This window comes from Dermacentor andersoni, chromosome 2, assembly GCF_023375885.2.
Source record: "Dermacentor andersoni chromosome 2, qqDerAnde1_hic_scaffold, whole genome shotgun sequence".
Lineage (NCBI taxonomy): Eukaryota > Metazoa > Arthropoda > Arachnida > Ixodida > Ixodidae > Dermacentor > Dermacentor andersoni.
In genome coordinates, this window is record NC_092815.1 from 185,268,006 (window position 1) to 185,288,477 (window position 20,472).

At 42.3% G+C, this 20,472-nt stretch overlaps 1 protein-coding gene and 1 long non-coding RNA gene across 3 annotated transcripts; both read right to left on the reverse strand.

Annotated features, from left to right (window-relative positions):
* Positions 1-206: 206 nt before the first annotated feature.
* On the reverse strand, positions 207-4,666 carry LOC126540830 (uncharacterized). Its single transcript, XM_050187662.3, has 3 exons — positions 4,610-4,666; positions 3,215-3,370; positions 207-875 (listed from the first exon to the last, which is right to left on the reverse strand). The coding sequence occupies exons 1-3, from the start codon at positions 4,664-4,666 to the stop codon at positions 318-320; spliced, it is 771 nt and encodes a 256-aa protein (XP_050043619.2). The 3' UTR covers positions 207-317.
* A 3,549-nt stretch (positions 4,667-8,215) lies between these two features.
* Positions 8,216-19,450, reverse strand: LOC140216191 (uncharacterized). Of its 2 annotated transcripts, none has more exons than XR_011892877.1 (5): positions 19,148-19,450; positions 18,309-18,399; positions 13,982-14,167; positions 12,040-12,201; positions 8,216-8,321 (listed from the first exon to the last, which is right to left on the reverse strand). It is a non-coding gene; the product is annotated as an uncharacterized lncRNA (long non-coding RNA). The 2 variants fall into 2 exon arrangements; XR_011892878.1 differs by having other exon boundaries at positions 13,982-14,196.
* Between the last annotated feature and the right edge of the window lie 1,022 nt (positions 19,451-20,472).

Sequence of the window (20,472 nt, forward strand, 5' to 3'; positions counted from 1 at the left end):
AGTGAAATGCAAGACCGTTGCGTTTTGGCGAGCATTTATGGCCTGTATTACACACTCACTGCAAGGCTGAACAGCAGCCCCCTTACAGCCTCCCCACCTCTCCCACCTTTCCCTGAACATGTCAGCACCTCGTCGTACGCTTCGCGGGAATTCCACAAGAAGATCACGCAACAAAAATGGTTAAATCATTTTATTCATATGCGCCATTTATCTCAGTCATTGCAGGGCCAAATGGATGACCGAAAGCTCACACAAGAGCCCGTTGGTCTCCCGCACCCTTTTTCGTCATAAAACTTGACAGGCATCGCATGCGTTTTTCATCTACGACGGCGGAAGCCATGGTGACTAACGGCCAAGCCACCATAACCAGTTGGCACGTATTGGCCTGCCACGTAGCCGGCAGACCCGTAACCGAGAGGAGTCTGTCCACCACTAGCATAACCGCCAAGGGCCGGGCCACTAGGGGCGTAGCCGAAGCGCCCGTAACCACCATACCCGGCTACCGCACCACGGCGGCCGTAAGGATCGTATCCGTATCCACCATATCCACTCAACGCGTTGCTGTAACCAGCGGATGCCCTGGCGCCGTACGGAGCAGGTCTTGCCGCCTCTGCAGGAACGGGCGGGACCACGGGCGCAGCATTGAACACAACGTCGGCGCTGGCTCCGGGCGCGGTGCCCGGTTCATTGGAGTCTACTGTGGCGCGGAAGCCGTTGGCGTCCGCGATGTAGTTGACGCGCCGGTAGAGGCCGTTGACGTCCGTGTAACCGTACGAGCCAGTCTTCACGTTGCTGGAGTCACCTTGTTCGCTGCGGAACTGCCGGTTGCCGAACTCGTCAGCCGTGTCGTAGCCAAAGCTGTACGGTTGCGGCGGCTGCATCGAAAGAGAGAGCACACGAAATATCAAGACACCTGCCGAAAGGTTGCAGCTAAGCATAAGTGGAGCTTAGCGGACGTGTCTGATGCATGTCTCAAAGGAAATTGAGTTCGCTACAGGATAATATTACAATACTGACTAATTATCAATACAGAACACTAGCGAGTGAAGAAATATCCACAAGTTGTAGTGTTACGAGAGGCAAAGATATGCAAAACCTCTGAAATAGGTTGGCGGGATAAGGGGCTAAGCGGAATACCCTATCCATATTTGGAGGCAGGGGAAAGCGGTATGAGGCTTTGCGTACTGGCAAAGCCATGTATGCACTCTGTACTTCTCGCGGCCAATAGTGACATTTGAAAGAAAGCGCTTCGTATCGAATTCCTCCTAGCTCTATGTCTTTCAGCGTGGTAAGAAAAAGGTAATAGCAAATAGAGACATCTAGCTTTAGTGTCACTTTAATTTTGCAGGTATCATTTAAAAACATTTTGGTAGCATCTAACGTGAGTTATTTGCTTTAACTCTATATCGGGGAGCGATGAGTATAACAGCGGTGGTAGGAGTGTTAAACACTTAATTAATTTATATGACTTTGTAACATTACATGACGCTCGTTTTTTCCCGTTGAGTTACAAAGTTTAGCTTTACAATGACCTAAACTCAAAAATCTGTTTCCTACAATCACTAGCTTTTAACTTTTTCTTTTAAGCGGAAGCTTTAGCTCGGGTGCTCTATCTAAACACATGTACAAGGAGAATTCGTTTTTCTCGGTAACCACTACACCAAATTTGACGAGGTTTGTTGCATTTAAAATACAAACTTAACATCTAGCGACAGCTGGTTCCGAATTTTTGAGTTAGGTCGTAGATTTGTTATTCAAAATTGAGAAAAATCGTAAATTGTCAGAAAACGAAACTGTCAAGTTTACAACTCTGTAACTCAACAACAACAAAAAAATACAATACAATTCTGTTAAGTGCATCTCATAGTAAATCTAAAGCGCACGAAATTGATGCGTTACACATAAATATCAAAAATTTATTAATATGGAAACGCAGCTCTTGCAGAACTCTTGCAAACAACGTAACAAATTCACGTAAGATGTAAAATGACATAGCGAACTTGTCTGCTTTGATTGATATAATGGATGCTTTTTACAGAACCGCGATATCTGTTCTTGATGCAGGGCTATGAATTTGTAAACTTTGTGCTCAGTTTTTTTCATACTGTCGAATATTCGAAAATCTTTTAAACAACACTCAAGCCCTAAATCGAAATTGCGCTTCCCACAGTCACTAGAATTTAACGTTCTCTCTCAACTGCAATAAATTTCACTAAAATAGGTCCAGGCGTTATCTCAGAAAAATGTTTTTGCGTTCTACATCTATTGGAATATTGTATTACATGTATTAGTCCACGGACTCCCTGGCCCCGTCGGAGTTGGGCCCTAGCTAAAGCTTCCTCTTAAGTACGACGAGCCTCATCAATATTACTGCAGCAACTGCCAAGAGAAGTTCTTTCTCCGTTCCCATATATTGACAGAAGTACCCGAGCTGAAGTTTCTTCTTAAAGGCACATGAAGTGGGACGTAGCCGTTATGCTTGCTCGCCTTGCAAAGGGCCGCAATGTGGCACAAATCTGGTGTTAATCGTGACAATATAAGAGTTTATTGCGAACAACGTGGCCTTCCGGTTAGTTTCATCAATCTGCTCTGGAAGAGCAGTCATGTTGCTTTTGAGGAGTGCTTTCATGATCTATGAGGAAGAATGATGTCATTAACCTTTCAACGAACCAAATCATATATGTGAGTGCATGCGTTGCGCTTAAAAGGGAATGCTTGCATTGGTTTAAGAAGAAGGCTGTCGTGGCGCTGATAGGGAATATTACTTAAATCCTTGCGCAGAAGTCAATTCCTTTGTATGTTCCGAAAAAATGGAACCATTCTAAAACAGATGGTCTGAGCCATTTTCTATGTTTTCTTCTAAGCCTGAAAAGTTACACTAATTTTGATTGCCTAAAGCTGAGGGATGGTGGGATAGACTGGCGCAACTGATGTGGGCACTACGCTTTCCGCTTTTTAACCTCATTATCTGTTTCACGCCCCCCCCCCCCCCCCCCCCCAGCAGATTGTGGCAGACAACGACTGACGTAGCGACTTCACTTTTCTCATCCCAACACTGGGCGATAGGTAGTGCGGAATTCGTACAGCAGCTACTTCCTGACCTTTTCGGTAAAAACAGCAGTGCTGAAAAAAGGTATTTCTAGCGCGCAACTTATACACCTACAACGACAAAGAAACCGCGATTCGACATAATCCCAGCTCATGCATTACTTACAGCTGAGTAGCCAGCGTATCCTTGGTAAGGTGTGCCTGCTGCGGGAGCCTTATAACCACCGTACCCACTGTAGCCGGGACCCTGGTATCCACTTGCGGAGTCGTGGTGATTCAGTGCGCACGCCTTTGCGAAAAACCAATACACGAGCAGTTTCGCCTGCAGAGAAGAAAGATGAAGCACTGGTGTCACCGATCCTAGATAATGACATCGGGTGCTGAACCTTTGCAAAACTGTCATACATGTTCGTGTTACGGAGTAAAACCACCTTAGAAACACATAATGAGAGCAATGAAAAGAAATGTATAAAAGCACTAGAAAAGATACGCGTCATACGCGTATCTTGCAGACCATACAAGATGTGGCTTTCCGCATAGAAAAAGCACAGAACGTGAAGAGTGCCTTATGAGTAAACTTCAATACATCGTTTGTATAGCTACGTCTCAAGTTCTGCAGAATAATTTAGAACAGTTTTACATTACATTAATTAGGCACCCGGATAGTTAAAATTTAAGCGGCGCACGTTATGAGTATGGACTTGCATGGTATGAAACAATGATCAAGACGTCCGACGGAAAGTACTGTGCGGTAATTTTACCTTCGAGAACATTTCGATTTTGCCCTGTTCCTTTACGACGTATGGTATGTAACTGGTACTTGTTCCTTGTGATATAGTTGAAAAATGCAGACGTGGTCGGTGTTTTGCACTGCGAGCTTGTCTGACGCAGCTAGCTTTTATATCCTGCCAAGCGGTCGTTTTTCACCACATTTCCCGACATGTGGAAAGGGTGTACCCTTTTCTTCTTTTGGATATGTGTCTTTCGTGCAGGTAGTCGGTTGCATGAAGGGATCTCTTCAGTGAAAACGCAATCCCTCTGGCATGCTCGTTGGCGGCATGCAATGTCAACAACCGTGAAAATTTCGTGGTTCTCGCCTTGTCAGCGCTCGTATGAAAGAAGTCGTGACGTGCCTCGTTAGCGCTGCCTTAATTTCTGAACCTCCCCAAGCAGCCATTGACTGATGCACTGCCCAGTTCTTCAGTTAGCCATAGCATCCGTTCGATGCAGGAGACACTTGGAGTACCGTCAAAGACAAAAATTCATATACCTAGCCTATATGGGATACGAGGAACTTCGACGAATTCTGCGTGCAGTACATGGAAGTTAATTATGTACTACAACACTTCAGTGACGAAATTTTGTTGGCTCTTCTCATTTTGAAGTTTCACGCATCGTTCGTAGAGACATTAAGTGGTTTTTGTGAGGGCCAGGTCTACAAACTTTCGTTCGCCACTCTACATGTTTTTTCTTACTACCACAGCCATATGCACTACAATGAACGGGCCGGTCACGTTCAATGGCTTCTATATTCGTGACACTTTGATGACAGAGAACTCACAGGCACTACCAGCCACGACAGAATGAGAACGACGACAAAATCGACTGAGGCATGCATATCACGACGAAACGGTAAAGACCGTGTCAAGACGGTGCGAGTCCCATGGCAGATGCAACAGCGGCGTGAAGTGGACGACACACGACGACAGCTAAGATCATGTCGGCATGACGACGATGGTGTCTGCGCCGCAAAGGTCGCTGTGCCAAGTTACATAATTCGGCAAACTCACTAATCATTCGACTCACTTATATTGAGACTCCCCCGTGAGGCACTGTGAGCACGGCTAAGCATAATTCTGCTGAGTCTGAGTTCGAGTGAGAGCGTCTGAGTAGATTGTTGGTGAGTAAGAGTTTGAGCGTGCTCGGCTGAGTGCAATTTTGATGAGTGAATCCTAGGGAGTTGCAAAGATAAATATATTTCTGTGAGCGACTTTCAGGGAGTGCGGTCATTTTGCCTCCTCAAACCTGCAACATGACAAACCGAAGACAAAGTTCACTGCGCCGAACATGTTTGCGGAACCTAAACTGCAACCTGATGTAATCGCTCAAGCCTAACGCTATTAGATCCAACTGGAGCCACTAATGAACACACATGCAATGATTCATTGGGGATCCCGTAGACTGAGGCTCACATTCAGTCTCACGTACTCGAAAAGAGAATGATTGAAATAGTTGATACAGACTCGCCACTAGGAGTCCCCGAATCAGAAAAGCTGTACACGTGGTCCCACTAAAGTCCCACCCACTTGCGATTACCTAGACTCACTCAGACTCGTGCGCACTTCGACACACTGGAGTGAGGGAGCTCTATCCAATTTAGACTGAGTACGTAGGTGTAAGTGCGAGGAAGTAAGCATACCTGTGGGTTAGCGTTACTGTAGTATATCTGAGCGTCACTTAATACTGACGTGCATGAGTGTGAACACGAGTCAGTGCCATCCAGTATGTGCGCACCTTTTCAATATCAGTGAACGCCGTTGATTGTGAGCGCATTATATTATGATTGCGAACGAGTACACTAGAGTGCAAGTAGAAGAATGTGCTATTCAGTGCGCGGCATTTCGTATGATTAGACAGGAGTGGGATTTTTCTATAAGCTATCTGTGATCTTACACTAGATCAACGAGCGCTTTAGCGATGTGGTAATTCAGGCCACATCGAATCTGCGAGTTCGAATCAAGTCAAATCAAATTCCATGTCCTTGAAGGGAGCCTAAACCCGTGATTCCCTTTCTGTGACTTCGTAGCAATGGACCAGTCCTATTAGTGGCAATTTAGACCACTTCTAAAAATGTAAGTTCGAATCGAGGGATGTAATGGGCAAATCTACGACACTCAATGAAGTCTAAACCTATGATTTCCTTGGAGTAAATGTGTCCGTAAGAACGTATCGGAACGTTTGTCTGCAGAAGGGTTTCAGAAACCCTTGCAGGTTTCTGTAGCAGAAGGTTCACTGAAAGGATGTCGTGTAGAAAATATCTCTCGGACACAGCAAATGAACAGACGCAAAACAAACGAAAGGTAGCGGTTGTACCCTACTTGGGCAAGACGCCACATCGTCTTAAAAGAAACTGCTACTCGCGTTAAGAGAAATGTTTTTTTCGGCTCCAGAAAAACTTTGCAGGCGGTGTCAGTTGACAGACCGGTGTCGAAAATATGCGGTTGGGTGTTCCAAGATACATTAAAATTTTTGCGGCAAGAAGTACACATGACCGACATGATGGTGTCTTATTGACCGCTTCAGAGACCATAGTTTAAATGTGACAAGTTGCGGTGAGAGAAGGCCATTTGCCTGAATGTGACTGCACTCGTTTTCTTTGAATTTCTGTGGTTCTGGCCAGGCACCGAGACCAAGATGTGCGCGAAATTATGGAGGCACAGGCTAGCTATTAAAGTCGTAGAAGCTGTGTAGTAAGCAACCCGTCCATTGACCTGTTATGTTAGGAAGCGGCCTTTTTGGAAAGCTCAGTTTTACGTATTGATCACGTGTGACGCTACCATACCTGGTGTATAAAGGTGTTTTTTCGCTAAGAATAAACTGTTCAAATTAGCTCATTGTGGCGTCCGCATCTTCCTTCCGTCGTCGTCTGCCTGCGCTGAAAATGTTTTCCAAATTAGAGCCCAAACATGCCCAGCATGCAGCAGTGGCATATAACGTGTGTCAATGCTTGTAGTCGCGTTAACAGCTTGGCTGTAAAACAAGCCAATTATAAATTATCAACTTTCTGAAATCCGGTGAAGAACATACATAGCATAGTGAACACCAAACCAGATCTGTGAATATCAGAAACTAGTTATAGGACACTACAGTATCGTGAACGTCACCTCCATCAGGAGAGCTTTACAGAATACTCTGCCCCAAGGGAACAGCACGAGCTCATATTCAGATGAGGATGTCAGACAGAATTCTGTCGTTAAAAGAATCCGCATTCGTAACTTCGCTGCAGTATTAAAAATTCTGGTTAGAGTTATAGCAGTTGCGTTTATATTATCACTGTAAAAAATTTCCGTCATAATACGGAGGATTTCCGTCATTATACGGAAAACTGCAGGTAAAAATACGGAAAATATGTCATATTTCAAAAATACGGCGAAATCTGCCGTTAACATACGGAAAGTACTCTTCGTTTTAAGCTTTACGGACATTTCACTGTAATCATAAAGCGGCTATACACTGTTTTGCACGAAACAGACAGAATTCCGTATTTTTGTTATGCGAACATCCGTACAATTGCGAGAAAATTTAAGCTGTCTGATTAAGCGCTCGTACTCACAAAGTTTCAGCTAACAATATTTTATTGAACACGCAAACTGCACGCATTATGACGATACGTACAAAATGTGAGAGCTACACTGTAAAAAAAATTTTCCTTACTTTACAGAAAATTTGCTGGTAATTTGTGACCGAACACTCTTCCGTAAATTAAGAACGGTCATTTCCGTAGAACGGACAACTGTAAAAAAGAGACCGTAATACAAGATACGAGTGCTTCTGTATCTAGAAAACGGAAGACTCTGTATTCTGAATCTGTACTATAACCGTTAAAGTACGGTGCTTCTCGTATTCAGAAAACGGAACACACTGTATGCTGAATTTGTACTATAACCGTTAAAATACAGGTGCTTGCCGTATTCAGAAAACGAAAGACTCCGTATGCTAAATCTGTACTATATCCGTTAAAGTACAGGTGCTTCCCGTATTTCATCTTGCAGAGCATATCCATTGTTCAAAGAATGTGCCATCGGAGACAAAATTGCTCAGGACGTGTGAGAGTCGACCGAATTTTGTGGTGCACTATTTGCTGGGATCAGTCGTGCTACCATCTGCGTTCGGAATGTGCATACGTGACCCACTGTTTTCAGTGGTCTTGAACAGAAATGCAATTTGGTCAACGCTCGCACTTCCAGGGTACTTTTGTCCACGATAGTACATCGCCTTTAATGCAAATGTCATGAAGGCAGCTCATAGACAAAGCAGCAGGTCACCATTGAGAAAATTGTCTTGCCAACACACTGACATGGCTGCAGAGATAAAACAGTTTGCACTTTGTGATATGAAAGCACTGCGTAGCATATGTACACAAAGGTGCAACATTTCAGTCCTCAAGTTCTTAGATCACAGAAGCAACTTTATTTTCTTCAATCACTCGTCTTGCACTTCTTCCTGGTGAAAGTTGTTCTTGACCCAAAATGCTTGCAAGGATAAACTTGCTGCTCTTAGGAGAAACAAATAGTATTCGTGAATATCCATCCTAAAGAAAGCGGCAAAAAAGTATAATCACAGAACACGACAAAGCAGTAACTTCTGTGTTAGGAAAACATGTAAGTAGACCAACATTGTTGGAACAAGGGATGTTGCTATAGCCAACATTTCGACATAGGTGCTTGTCATTAGGGTAGCAAATGTTTTCCTTGGCTGTGTTGTTTTGGATTGTGCATAGCTCAGTGGCCCCTAGCCTCATTGGGGGAGAAGAAACTGGTGCATATAATAGGTCAAGAGAAGCCAAAGTGTTAAAATAAAGGAAGGAAAGGTGTGCTTAGCAGTGGTGATTGTGATGGAGCGGGTATGAGCACTACTGTCAGTTCTTGCAAAGAGTAGGGGTGACCAAAACAGAAAATGATGTACACATGTAAGCAGTCATTAATCCAGTAGACCTAATCTTCCGAGAAGACAAAATAGATATCAAGATAAACAGTTTGCACTTTTGGAAAAGGAAAACGAAGAATTAAGGAAAATAAATTTTGTATCAAGATGCATCTGGTTAAGATCAATGTAAATGGTAAATGAAGGCACATTAGAATATATATCTTGTTAAAAGCCGATGAAGATATATTAACGAAATATTTAAAAATAGGGACATTAAAATTAAACTGGGTATGACCATAAAACAGTAAAGAACAGCCTGTGGAAAAAAAATGGGATGGACAATATGATAACCAGGTGCAAGATTGCAAAACGTCGAGCGCTGTTTATATTCATGCTGCTGTTGACGGCTTCAAGTTTCTGTATTCCTGTGGAACCTTTGTCTGACTTGAACAAGGAAATGGGTCATTTTTTAAACAAGTCAGTTCATATGCAGTTCAAAGCTTCATCATTATTATATTGAAAGAAAATATTATGGTCAGTTCTCCTGGGTGTGCTTTCATTCACCAGTTATTTCCACCGGTGTAAGCTCAAAATTTAATGGTCTAAATGGACCTTAGCTCCTCGCAAACCATTAGCTGGTCTTTTTTTCAACACAGATGCCTGCACATTATATGTGTTGGCAGGAGTGCTAGCGAACTACATTAAACTTGTTGCCACAAGCAAAGTGAAACTTGGTAACAGTGATTGAAAAAAAAAACCAGCATTCCACAATATTGATTCAAGTCGTCTAGAAAAGTTGCTTAAGTTAATGTACACCCCCCACCCCACCAGACACAATTATACACCACACTGACTCTCATGGTGTCAACCATGCTATTATAGCACTAGGCATCAAGTAGGAGAATTAGAAGATAAGAGGGCACAATGCTTTTTGTTAGAACATCAAATGTGCTTTACATAAATGCTACATTCCAACTAACAAAGGAGCAGCCGATAGTGACCAATGCATACGAAAGCTAATGACATTCTGTGCAGCAGAATGTTGACGCTGAGGTGTTATGCGCACAAGTGCACTCATTCACACAAAATGACATCCTGCAGACAAACCTTGTGCCAACATTACAGTTTGAAAAACACCACAGTGGAAAGCAAAGAGTGCTAAATTTGTTGAAAATTACTAAAAGTTATTCGATTATTCATTATCCTTACTGTTCGTTAAAGATTCAGATTGTTCCCTACGGGTGCTGTAAACTGCTTTTATAGTGGTAGCAACAATGATCTGTGGCACAGACAAGAATAAATGCTCATGAAGTTTATGCAAGAGTACACCCTACAAATTACACCCCATTTCACATTCCAATGTGGTAGAAGAGGAAGACGAAAAAAACTACTTTCTCGTGGAGGATGCATACCCCAGAACAGAAGAAACAAGTATACCCTAACCATTAGTGCTGCCGATGCCTGTGCACTAGCAGTTACATATAATATGGCAGTTACAATTGTTTTTCCACAAGCACTGCAAGCTGCTGCCAGTTTACCAGTAAAGAGCTGTAATAAATTTAGGGCAAGTTAAAGCTCTCTAATGGATTCATCTCATATGACACAATTGGAATGCAATATTCTGCAAATAAGCGAAGAGCGATGTGCCATCCCATACAATGAAACACCTCTGAAGAATCTGAATCACCACCTGCACTCTTAGGCAGTTACACCTTTTGGAATGCCCCTTCTGCCACACAACAATAATCATTATCTGCCTTGATGTGTTTCCTTTCTTTAAAACGCCACGGCTGCTACTTTCCTTTCCGGAATGCTATCATGCTGATAACGCGCATGCCGTTCGTTACTGGAAAGTACAGGGCTCGCAGTGTTAAAGAAAGGAAACGCAACAAGGCAGATGACGATTATCGTTGTGTGGCAGAAGGGGCACTCCAAAGGGTGTAACTTTGCCTAAGAGTGTGGGCAGTGATGAGGTAAAAGAGCGTGTTCTGTGTTAGTGCACCTGTATAACCTAAAGCGGTGGAGAATGCATTTAGTATCAGCTGTGAAGGTTTCTAATTTTAATTGCACACAGTAAAAACCTCCATGCAGTTTTGCAAAACGCAAACCCGCTACCTTTTTGTTGTTCAAAGGCAATGACACGTAGGGCCATAACATGTACATTATGAGTTTTGTTCCCAAACAATCAAAGTGAATAGCACCACCTTAAGTGTTATGTGCCTTCTGTCTCACATTTTCTGTCAAAAATTGGTAGTGTCAAGTGCTGCGATCGGCAGAAAAACAGATTTCTGGAGCAATATAAAGTATTAAGTACCGTGATCTCAGTTCTGTCACTGCTGTTTAAGTATTATCGGGTCTTAAAGTAAAGAAACGAGGAATAAATACACGCATATTTTACGTCACAACCCTCATGAGGCATTTAGTAGTCTGGATTATAAAGGATTCCAGATTTACAATGCAGGACAGCTTTTATTCCACTGAAAGGATGGCATCATGCCAATGATTCTGCATTTGGTGCTATATTTATTTGTATTTAGTTCCGTTGGAATGTGTGTGTACTGTCAGCGATATTGCTTGACATGTTTTAGATTGACTGTTTTCTAAATTTAAGCAAATTTGTATTCGCAAATAACCTTGTATGACACCAAGAACTTGCTTAGCAGGAGTATTTCTAACATTTGCAAGATATTAGGCTCTTGAATGCATATCTAAGCCTGGGGTGCACGCCACCCCCTAATCTCATCAGCAAGTTTCCGGAACTTGCTGATGAGATTACATTTCACATTTATCACATTTACATTCATCACATTCCATTCATCACTTATCACTTTACATTCATCCTAACATACAAGGTATGTTATGATGAATGTAAAGTTGCTTGAAAAGGAGAAATAGGGAATTTAAACAGGTGTATTATGCAGCATAAGAATGATGTCAGCAAGAAGCAAGCATCAAGAAGCACTGTCACTCAATGCGCATAGACTATCAAACGCAAAAATTATTTTGGATGATTTAAAATTCTGGCATTGGAACGAAATGTCTTTTAATCTATATATAAACTGATTATTCACTCTACTACCACTACCTTTACCAGAAACATTCATAATCATTATCCTATCTATGCCACATCATCCTAGCTAATATTCAAGCCTTCATAAGCTGCTTTTTTTACTGCTAATTCTCTGTGGGAAAGAGGTGTCCGTATGAAGGCCATATCATATACTTATTACCCATTTTTTTGATAAATGATAAGGGAAAAACTTCACACCAAAAATGCGTTGAGCTTGAGCAAGTTCTACGTTTGAAGCTGTTGATTCTTTTTTCCCTTTGCCATCATTGACCCACCTGGTTAGCTAAGTAGACAGAAAAGCTGCAGGAGAAAGGTAGGGGTGCCAAATTAGACTTGTGCCCCAGGGGACCTTTTCACGGTCACTGGAGGAACTGCCTGTGGCCTCGGCATCTTCCTTGAGGGCCATGGCCATGTCTAAGAAACCTTGTCTCCACAGGCTGCATAAAGAAGGATAATTTTCTGAGCCAAGTCTTTTTCTTAAAAGAACCCATTTAAGGTGTATTCGTGGCTTTGCACCACAAAACTGACACATGACTGGCCACTCAAGACACTTTATGTGTATTCGCAGGTTTATTCCTTGGAAAAACACTTTTACGTAGCACACAATGAGTAACAGTAACAAAAAAGTGTATAAGGAGGCTTTCATATTGCTCTACAACTTTTCATTGACACAGTTCATTTAATTATTTGAGATATTTATTAACTAATTAAGAATTATGTAATTAGGCAGAATGCAAAATATAATCAGAGTATCTCAAAGCGACGGCAAACAACATTACCTTCATTTTGTCTAGTTACATCGCATTTACATATTTCTAAATCTTGGTGCACGATAGTTAAGACACCCTGTAGATCAAAAAACAATATTAAAATTTTCATAATCATCTCTTGCGTGTTATTGGTGGCTATGGCTGCTTCAAGTTATTCTTTCAGTATGGTACAAGCAGTTTTGAAGTGAAATTGTTTTGCATCGAGGGTGGTAATCTAGAAAATCAAGCAAAAGGTCAAGTTGTGTTCACTATTCAGATGTTTAACTAAGAAGCTGCAGGAAAAGGAAACAGAACAGAACACCTAATAAACAATGCAAAATTTGAACTGAACAAGAAACCAGTTTTTGAAAACAGAAAAAAAGCCAGCAGCTTACGTCGAATACACCCTTGCTATGTACTCCAAGTGAAGTTGTTACCGCAATTCTTGGGCACCATAAGAATGTAACAATCAACAACTTTGAGCAGAATATTAACACCACTAAATGAACTGGCCTTTGAAGATTCTTGATCTGAAATCCTCAACGACTTGTTCTGGTGTTTAATCTGTCGAGCTCAATCTGTATTCTCAAAAGCTGGCTCTCGGCCATAATTTCTCTAAACGCAACATCAGCTTAAATCTCAAGATAGGGTTGACCTGTAAATAAAGTGGATAATGCATGGCAAACATCATGAACACTCTTACATGTTAACCAGAGGGTTCACTCATGCAGCCATGAAATTGTGATGCAGACACAATATATTGAAGCTGGTTTTGTGAAGTGTTTCATGCTTCCAAGGCTTCTTCTCCAGATGAGAATAAAAAAAGAACTTCAACATGCTCACAATACGTTGGCCATTTGCAAGTAAACCGCAGCCTTTTTGGGCGCACAGGTTGCCTGGTGCAAATATACTATGCCACAGTACTAGTGTTACCCAGTACCAGCCACTTTAAAATGCAATGTGTTCAGAGCCCTTTCCCTCTGTTTTTTTGCTTTGGAAACAGTTTACCATGTGTTCAGTAGGTGTCGAGAAAGGGGACAGAAAACACTGTGCACCAGTGATTTCTAATGTTTTGCTGGATGCAGCACACCGCACCGGATCCAGGTGAAGCCAGTGGAAATGCGGTGTCATGCAGGCGCTTGTCCTGGAAGCAGGGCATATTTATATGGTGGACTAACTAGTGCGTGCGATCAGATAATATTGCTGCCGAAAAACTTTTCTTTGTGGTTTTTCACATTTTAGGAGGTCTCTACATGTCTGGTAAGCGCTTTTATGACAATCTGAACCCGTATACGATAGTGTTCTCTTACATCAAGTTTTTTCTCATTTACCAGTGTTTCCATTGCACGCCATTTATGTTAGCTACACTGTAGACACTGCAATGGAAAAATTCTGGACACCTCGAAACACTGCTTGGGTAGTTTATGGCACATCAGGCGGGCATGTTAGGGGAAGAAATGCCACACACCCGTGCAAACGAAGTGCTGCCGCAAAGTTGTGAAGCACCAACTTCCGGGACAAGGTTGGCTTCAGTCGAGGGTGCTCGATGTGCTGTCCATGCCCTGTAGTAGAGATCAGTGGTGTAGACCCTTTTATACTGGCTGTCTTTTCTGGTCGGAACCTTGGCAACAGCTTCCACCATACTTTTTTGAACCTGCAACATGTGCAGAGAAAGTCACATCACTGTGCGTTGATTGTATGGCTTTATTGTTCTACACATTCTATCAAATCATAAAAAGATACAGTTCGCACATTTTTACTACTGTATATAGACAGTCTAGTTGCTAGACACGCGAAACATTACCATCCCTCTGACAGAATGCAACAATAGAAGCGTACACTGTAAAGCTACACTAAAATTTAAATTGATGTGACACCGTATGAGCATACAGTATGCTTACTGTATGCTTTAGCCCTGTGTCAAGTAAAAGTTAATCGTCAATCATTTATGGTGTATTTCTACTTATTCTGGGTCATCAAACTGTACAATCAATGTTCCAAGTTTACACATTGTTGGCTTTTGATTGCCTATGTGATCCGTTTCCCACTTACACATGCAGTAATCCCACTGTAATAAGGAAAAAGAGTTAGAAAAAGAAATGCCATGATAATCTTCCACATTTGCTGAGGGCAGGAACAATGGCCAATAGCATGTGGTTGAAGCTACATAAATACTCAGTTTTCACACAGCTTAATTGTTCAGCAAGTAATAAAGAGGTACGCTGTGCGCCTCTGCATAACCAATAAAATCTGACTACCTGACACTGTACTAATGCTGCTGCTTGATAGTGTTCGGCAGTTCGGCTTTGGTTTTCTGATATACAGAACTGTTTAGGTACCAGTAGTTTACTTTGCGATAAAATGGAACTTGGAGCACTGGTCATTTGCACATAAATAATGCGACAGCAAATATAACACAAGGATAGGAATATGGGTCTCTTAGAAAAAGTACATACACATTATGAATATAATGTGATGTGATGCCACAATGAAACAGAAAGCAACGCATAGAAGTGGACGGCACTTCCAAGCCACCAAGATTATTGGACAGACAGTACTTCACAAGTGCCCGCAACACAGTCAAAGAAGGCAAAGCAGCATTTCTTTGCGTTCAACACAATGCATTGGCGGGCTAGTTGGTGCGAATCCATAAATACTTTGTTTAGCGCAAAACAATGGACACAAGAAAGACGACCAGCACAAGGCACTACTCTCAACTGACATCACTTCATTGCGTCACTCCTTTATAGATAGTAGAATCTAGAAGAACATGTGCAGTGAGCACCATGTGCAGGGACCACCAACAACCGATCACAAGAGCGCACTCATGCGACGGGATCCAAAAAACCATATTGAGCACCGCACAAGGTTAAAGAAGGCACACTAATGCACTGTGACCCCTATGACTGTATGAAGAAAGCTTCCGATAACTCTCGGGCGGTGGTATCACAGCACTTTTTCAAAATCATAGTATCACGAAACATGGCTTTGCACTTCCATATTTTACGATGTTGAGCCAAATGGGAACCTGTGCCTGTTGGTATGGATCGCTTATGTTCGCAATGCTTCGTGATACTACGATTTTGAAAAAGAGCCGTGATACCATCGCCAGAGAGTTATCGGAAGCTTTCTTCATACAGTCATTGGGGTCACAGTGCATTAGTGTGCTTTCTTTAACCTTGTACAGTGCTCAATATGTTTTTTTTGGATTCTGTCCTATGAGTGTGCTCTTGTGATCAGATGTTGGTGGTTCCTGCACATGGTGTTCACAACGCATGTTCTTCTAGATTCTGCTGTCTACAAAGGAGGGACGCAATAAAGTGATGTCAGTTGAGAGTAGCGCCTTGTTCTGTCGTCTTTCTTGTGTCCATTGTTTTGCGCTGAAAAAGCAATTATGTATTCCTTGTGTGTGTTTGAAGACAGCTCCACACGCAGTAACGATTCCAGTATTGCTGCCCAGTGGTTTAGCTCGCCGCAGCTTGAAGTGCCACAAAATATAAGGAGAGAAACCTGCGTTATAGTTTTGTTGCAAACAAGAATATAACGTGAAGTGCATTCTGAGGCCAGAAACTATAGAAAAAAATTTCATGATGCACCACTGTGAAGGGTTTTATAGCAAAGTCAAATACATTTAGTGTAAATATCACACTATGATGGTACACAATGGTGGTAATCTGTAATAAAATAAAAGGTGCCTTAATGTTACAACAAAAGTTGACATTACTTAATAATAGCCCTGTAAAATTTAGCATGCAGGGGCACCACTTGGTTAAACAATAGTGATGTAATGTCTATGTACACAAGTATTGCCCATGCATTTCTGCCATTGTCCAAATGGCATAAATGAATGGGTAATACTTGTATGCATAGATATTACATCTCTATTGTTTAACGAAGTCGGTAAACTATGTCTGCCTCATACAAGATTAGAATTAAACCATAAATTATGTATAGTCACCCTAACAGTAACACCTCATTTGAACTTCACACTTAGTAGACGTCACCTATTCAAAGTTTATATGTTGAATGTAACGAACCCTCATTACAGCAGCGCAGAGCATTCCTCACATTTCCTTACGTACTCAGAATTTAAGTCATCACCGCAACACATATGCTACAACATCGTCACACAGTGCAACTCACGCTTACACTACAGAAATAAACCAAACATGTTTAGGCCACTTGTACTGCAGTATGAGCAATAGTGTCGGCATTATGAAATTCCCCACGAAGTCCTCCAGGTTGCCAAGAAACCAGAACGGTTGGCCCCGTGGTACGATTTCACGCAGTTGTGCGACTGGACATTAACACATTTAAGGAAAAGAGACACTCCTCACGACCACATTATACAAGAATTCCGTGCTCTTCAGGACCAATATCAAAATCACACGCAATTCTACACTGATGGGTCCCAAACAAAACAACACATGGGTGTAGGGGCCGTAACAGAAAATTGGGAAAGAAGTATTCGTGTACCAAAACATGCCCTTGTTTTCACTGCTGAAGTTTACGCTTTATGGGTTGTAGTGAAAAAGATTATCACTGGCAAGCACAAAAACACAGTCATTTACACTGATTCCTTAAGTACACTGAAGGCTCTAAACCTAAAATCTGAGTGTGAACCCCTGTTAGGGGACATACTAAACATGGTCGCACTTAACAAATATGGGAGATCAATCCACTTCTGCTGGGTACCAAGTCATGTTGGGATACCGGGTAACGAAGCAGCCGATAGATATGCATCGATGGCAGCGAACAAAGAGATAACAAACACAACAGTTCCATACAAAGATAGCATCCGCGCGATTAGAAAAGCCTTAACGGCGAAATGGCAACGCGAATGGGATCATTGTGCTGACAACAAACTACATCTCACGAAACCCATAGTTGGCGAGTGGAAGTCATGCTACCATCAGGAGCGGTTCATCAATGTAGTTTTATGCCGACTACGCATTGGGCACACACACCTCACACACAATTACTTACTTACGAAAGAAGACACACCAACATGCGAGAAATGTCAACAGCCACAAACAGTTATGCACATATTACTCACATGTACGCAGACTGAAACACAGACGAACACTTTTGCACAAATTATATCAACTACACATACCTTTACACCCTGCTCTAATTTTAGGTAATGATCTGCTAGTCCCATTATGTGACGTTCGTAAATTTCTAGACGACACTGGATTTTTACATAAAATATAGATTATTAACAAAGCCTTTTCCTTCATTAACTGGATTTTAAAACACCTCATGTTTGGCGCAGCATAGCCTTAGCCGCTTTTGCGCCATTAAGCCCCATTTAACTAAGTAAGTAAGTAGACGCCTGTTGATGCAAGCCTCCCCCAATGCTAAACTGTGCTGCATGCTTTACAGAGAAATTATAGTGGTATCACTAAACTCTGAAGCTATTCAGGACTGCAGCATTGTAGAAGACATCTACAAATGTCCCATTTCATGTGTAACAGCCTGAATTGCTTGCACATCTTACCAAGTGCAAATTAAAATTACTTCTCCTTGTTTAGCATTTTTGCCTGCTAGACCACAATCCAATGTCATCAATATATTAACATATTACCTCAAAGAACCTAATTTGGCTTATAGATTAACACCTTCGCATACTGCCACAGCTACACTCTGTCATATGCGTTGCAATCATAAAGGAGTGCTTGTCCACCAGCACTCCAATGTCACTAACAGTGATCACCTACACAGCTTGATTCAGGTGGCAGGTGGCAGTCATGATTCAGGTGGCAAATAGCTAAGAGAAAAAAAAATCCACTCACTTTGAGAGCTACAATACTGCGATAACTTGAGAGAGATGGACCCATTGCAGGCAGCAGACCTCTTCTCAGCTCCAGCACAACAGCAACTTGCCTTTCAGTAAAAGAAAAGGATTGATTAGTAAAGATAAGTTACCTTGTTTTTGGTGAGTATCAATACAATCTGACTTTCATGCATATCCACTCTCCGCTTTAGTAATACAACTGAATTATTCGTAAAATAAAAGAGTCAATGATGATACCATTCGCTTCTCTTGTATGTGCAATTTTTTTCGCACTGATACCCCGTTTACTGCTTGCTTACTGACACGAATGCCTTGACTGCCCAGACATCATTCGAAGCAACACGTCTTGCTGCACTGCAAAAAGTTGCACCGAAGAAACACAGCAAAGCAGCCAGAGGAAAGAACTTTTTTTTTCTGGTCACAATTAAAACGTGCACCCAAGCAAGAAAGTAACGATCACAGGTAGTGAACGACTGCTATTGCCTCGAACGTTTATTTCCGTATTTTAACAGAAGTTCTTGTATCGGATACAGGATGCTCTCAAGCCAATACAAGCGTCAATACAGTGCGCAACTGAACGCAGTTTTATTCTGCGCTTTTAACGCGAGTGAGCAAAAGGTTAGAAGTACCTCACGGAAATTGCGATCGAGCCGATCGCGCTACGACTGGAATCGATCTGAAAGGATAGGGTGATCCCTTTCCCCATTCATGCGTCAGTTTTGCCCTAAGACGTTGCATAGTGGTCTTCTGAAACAATATTTCTGTTCGCGACACCGGCTTACCACACATCACTAACACCTACGTTATGCAAACCAAATAAGATTAAGATGGGCTTACCTCATGAGCAAGTTACGAGTGCGCGTAGACTGTTGAACACCCGTTGAGAGCAAGCAGGATATATCCGTGTCCAAGCGCATACGTGCACCCAAACACAGGACAACTTCTTCGATGCCGCAGCGTGCAGAGTTTTGTACACGAAGTGAAAGACATCCAGCGCAAATATCTCCGCGCGATGACGGCAAATGACGAGCGCACAAGCGTACAAAACACAGCGACAAATTCGGAACTTTGCCAATTCGAACGTGCCGAGACCCAAGCAGCGTAACCATCCATCGATTCTGTTCTTCGCTCCCGATGCGTCAATCTCTCTTCCTTGGAGTCTTGCTTCACTCTTGAGTACAAATCAATAGATATTTACGGCAAATTAACAACTTTTACAACACGACACGAAAAATTCCGGCTGACTACACATGTGCAGCTCTGTCTGCCACTCCTAACGGACGCGCAGCGCGCGCTGCCCCCTGGTGCCGCACTCTGTGAGCGCGAACAGAATCGGTTTCGTTTTCGCATTTGTGCTCTAGTTACTGTATCGTATCAGTTCAACGAGCACAAGCTATCTTGGCACGCTAGAACGACACGTGCCTTTCCTTGCCCTCTATTTCCACTACGCCCTTTCCATCGCTCTGGTATAACATGCCCAGCGCAATAAACATAACAGTTCACTGTTGTCTTGAAACGCCTGCTGTCGGTTTCTTCGACCGGGACCCGGTCGATACAGTTACTGGAACTGCAATATAATTGCTTGACAATTAATTGAATTCTAAAAGAGGAGAACACTTTCTCTCCCACAAGTTAGTGCGTTTTATACAAAGAGAGAGAGAATGCAAGAAGCAGAAAGGCAGGGAGGTCAACCAAAGCGTTCGCTACTGGGGATAGCTAACCCCTGTGCTGCAATGAAGTGCAAAGCAATGCACTGCGATGCGTCCATAATCTCTAGTATAGCGATAATTTGGACTGGTTGGTGCATGTAATGAACGGGTAAATAATGAGTTGTGTCATAACATTACCCATATATAAAGCACATGAAACTAATGGTGTTGCATTCTAGGTCAAAAAGAAATAAAGCTTGATTCGTTACATCTCGGCACTGGGCATTCTTTCTTTCCGTATTATTTTTTTCTTCTTTTTGATAGTACACACAGTACTAGCACGGTAATAGGTCCTTCATCTTCAGTCACCTTCCAGTAGTTCACGCACATGTCGGTGCATGTTCGCGTTCTTTATTCTACCGTACAAGAACGAGCGCGCTTACCGGTCTTGGTTCAAGATGAAGCGCCAAATGTTTGCGATTACATCTTAACGCAAGAATTAACACATGAACA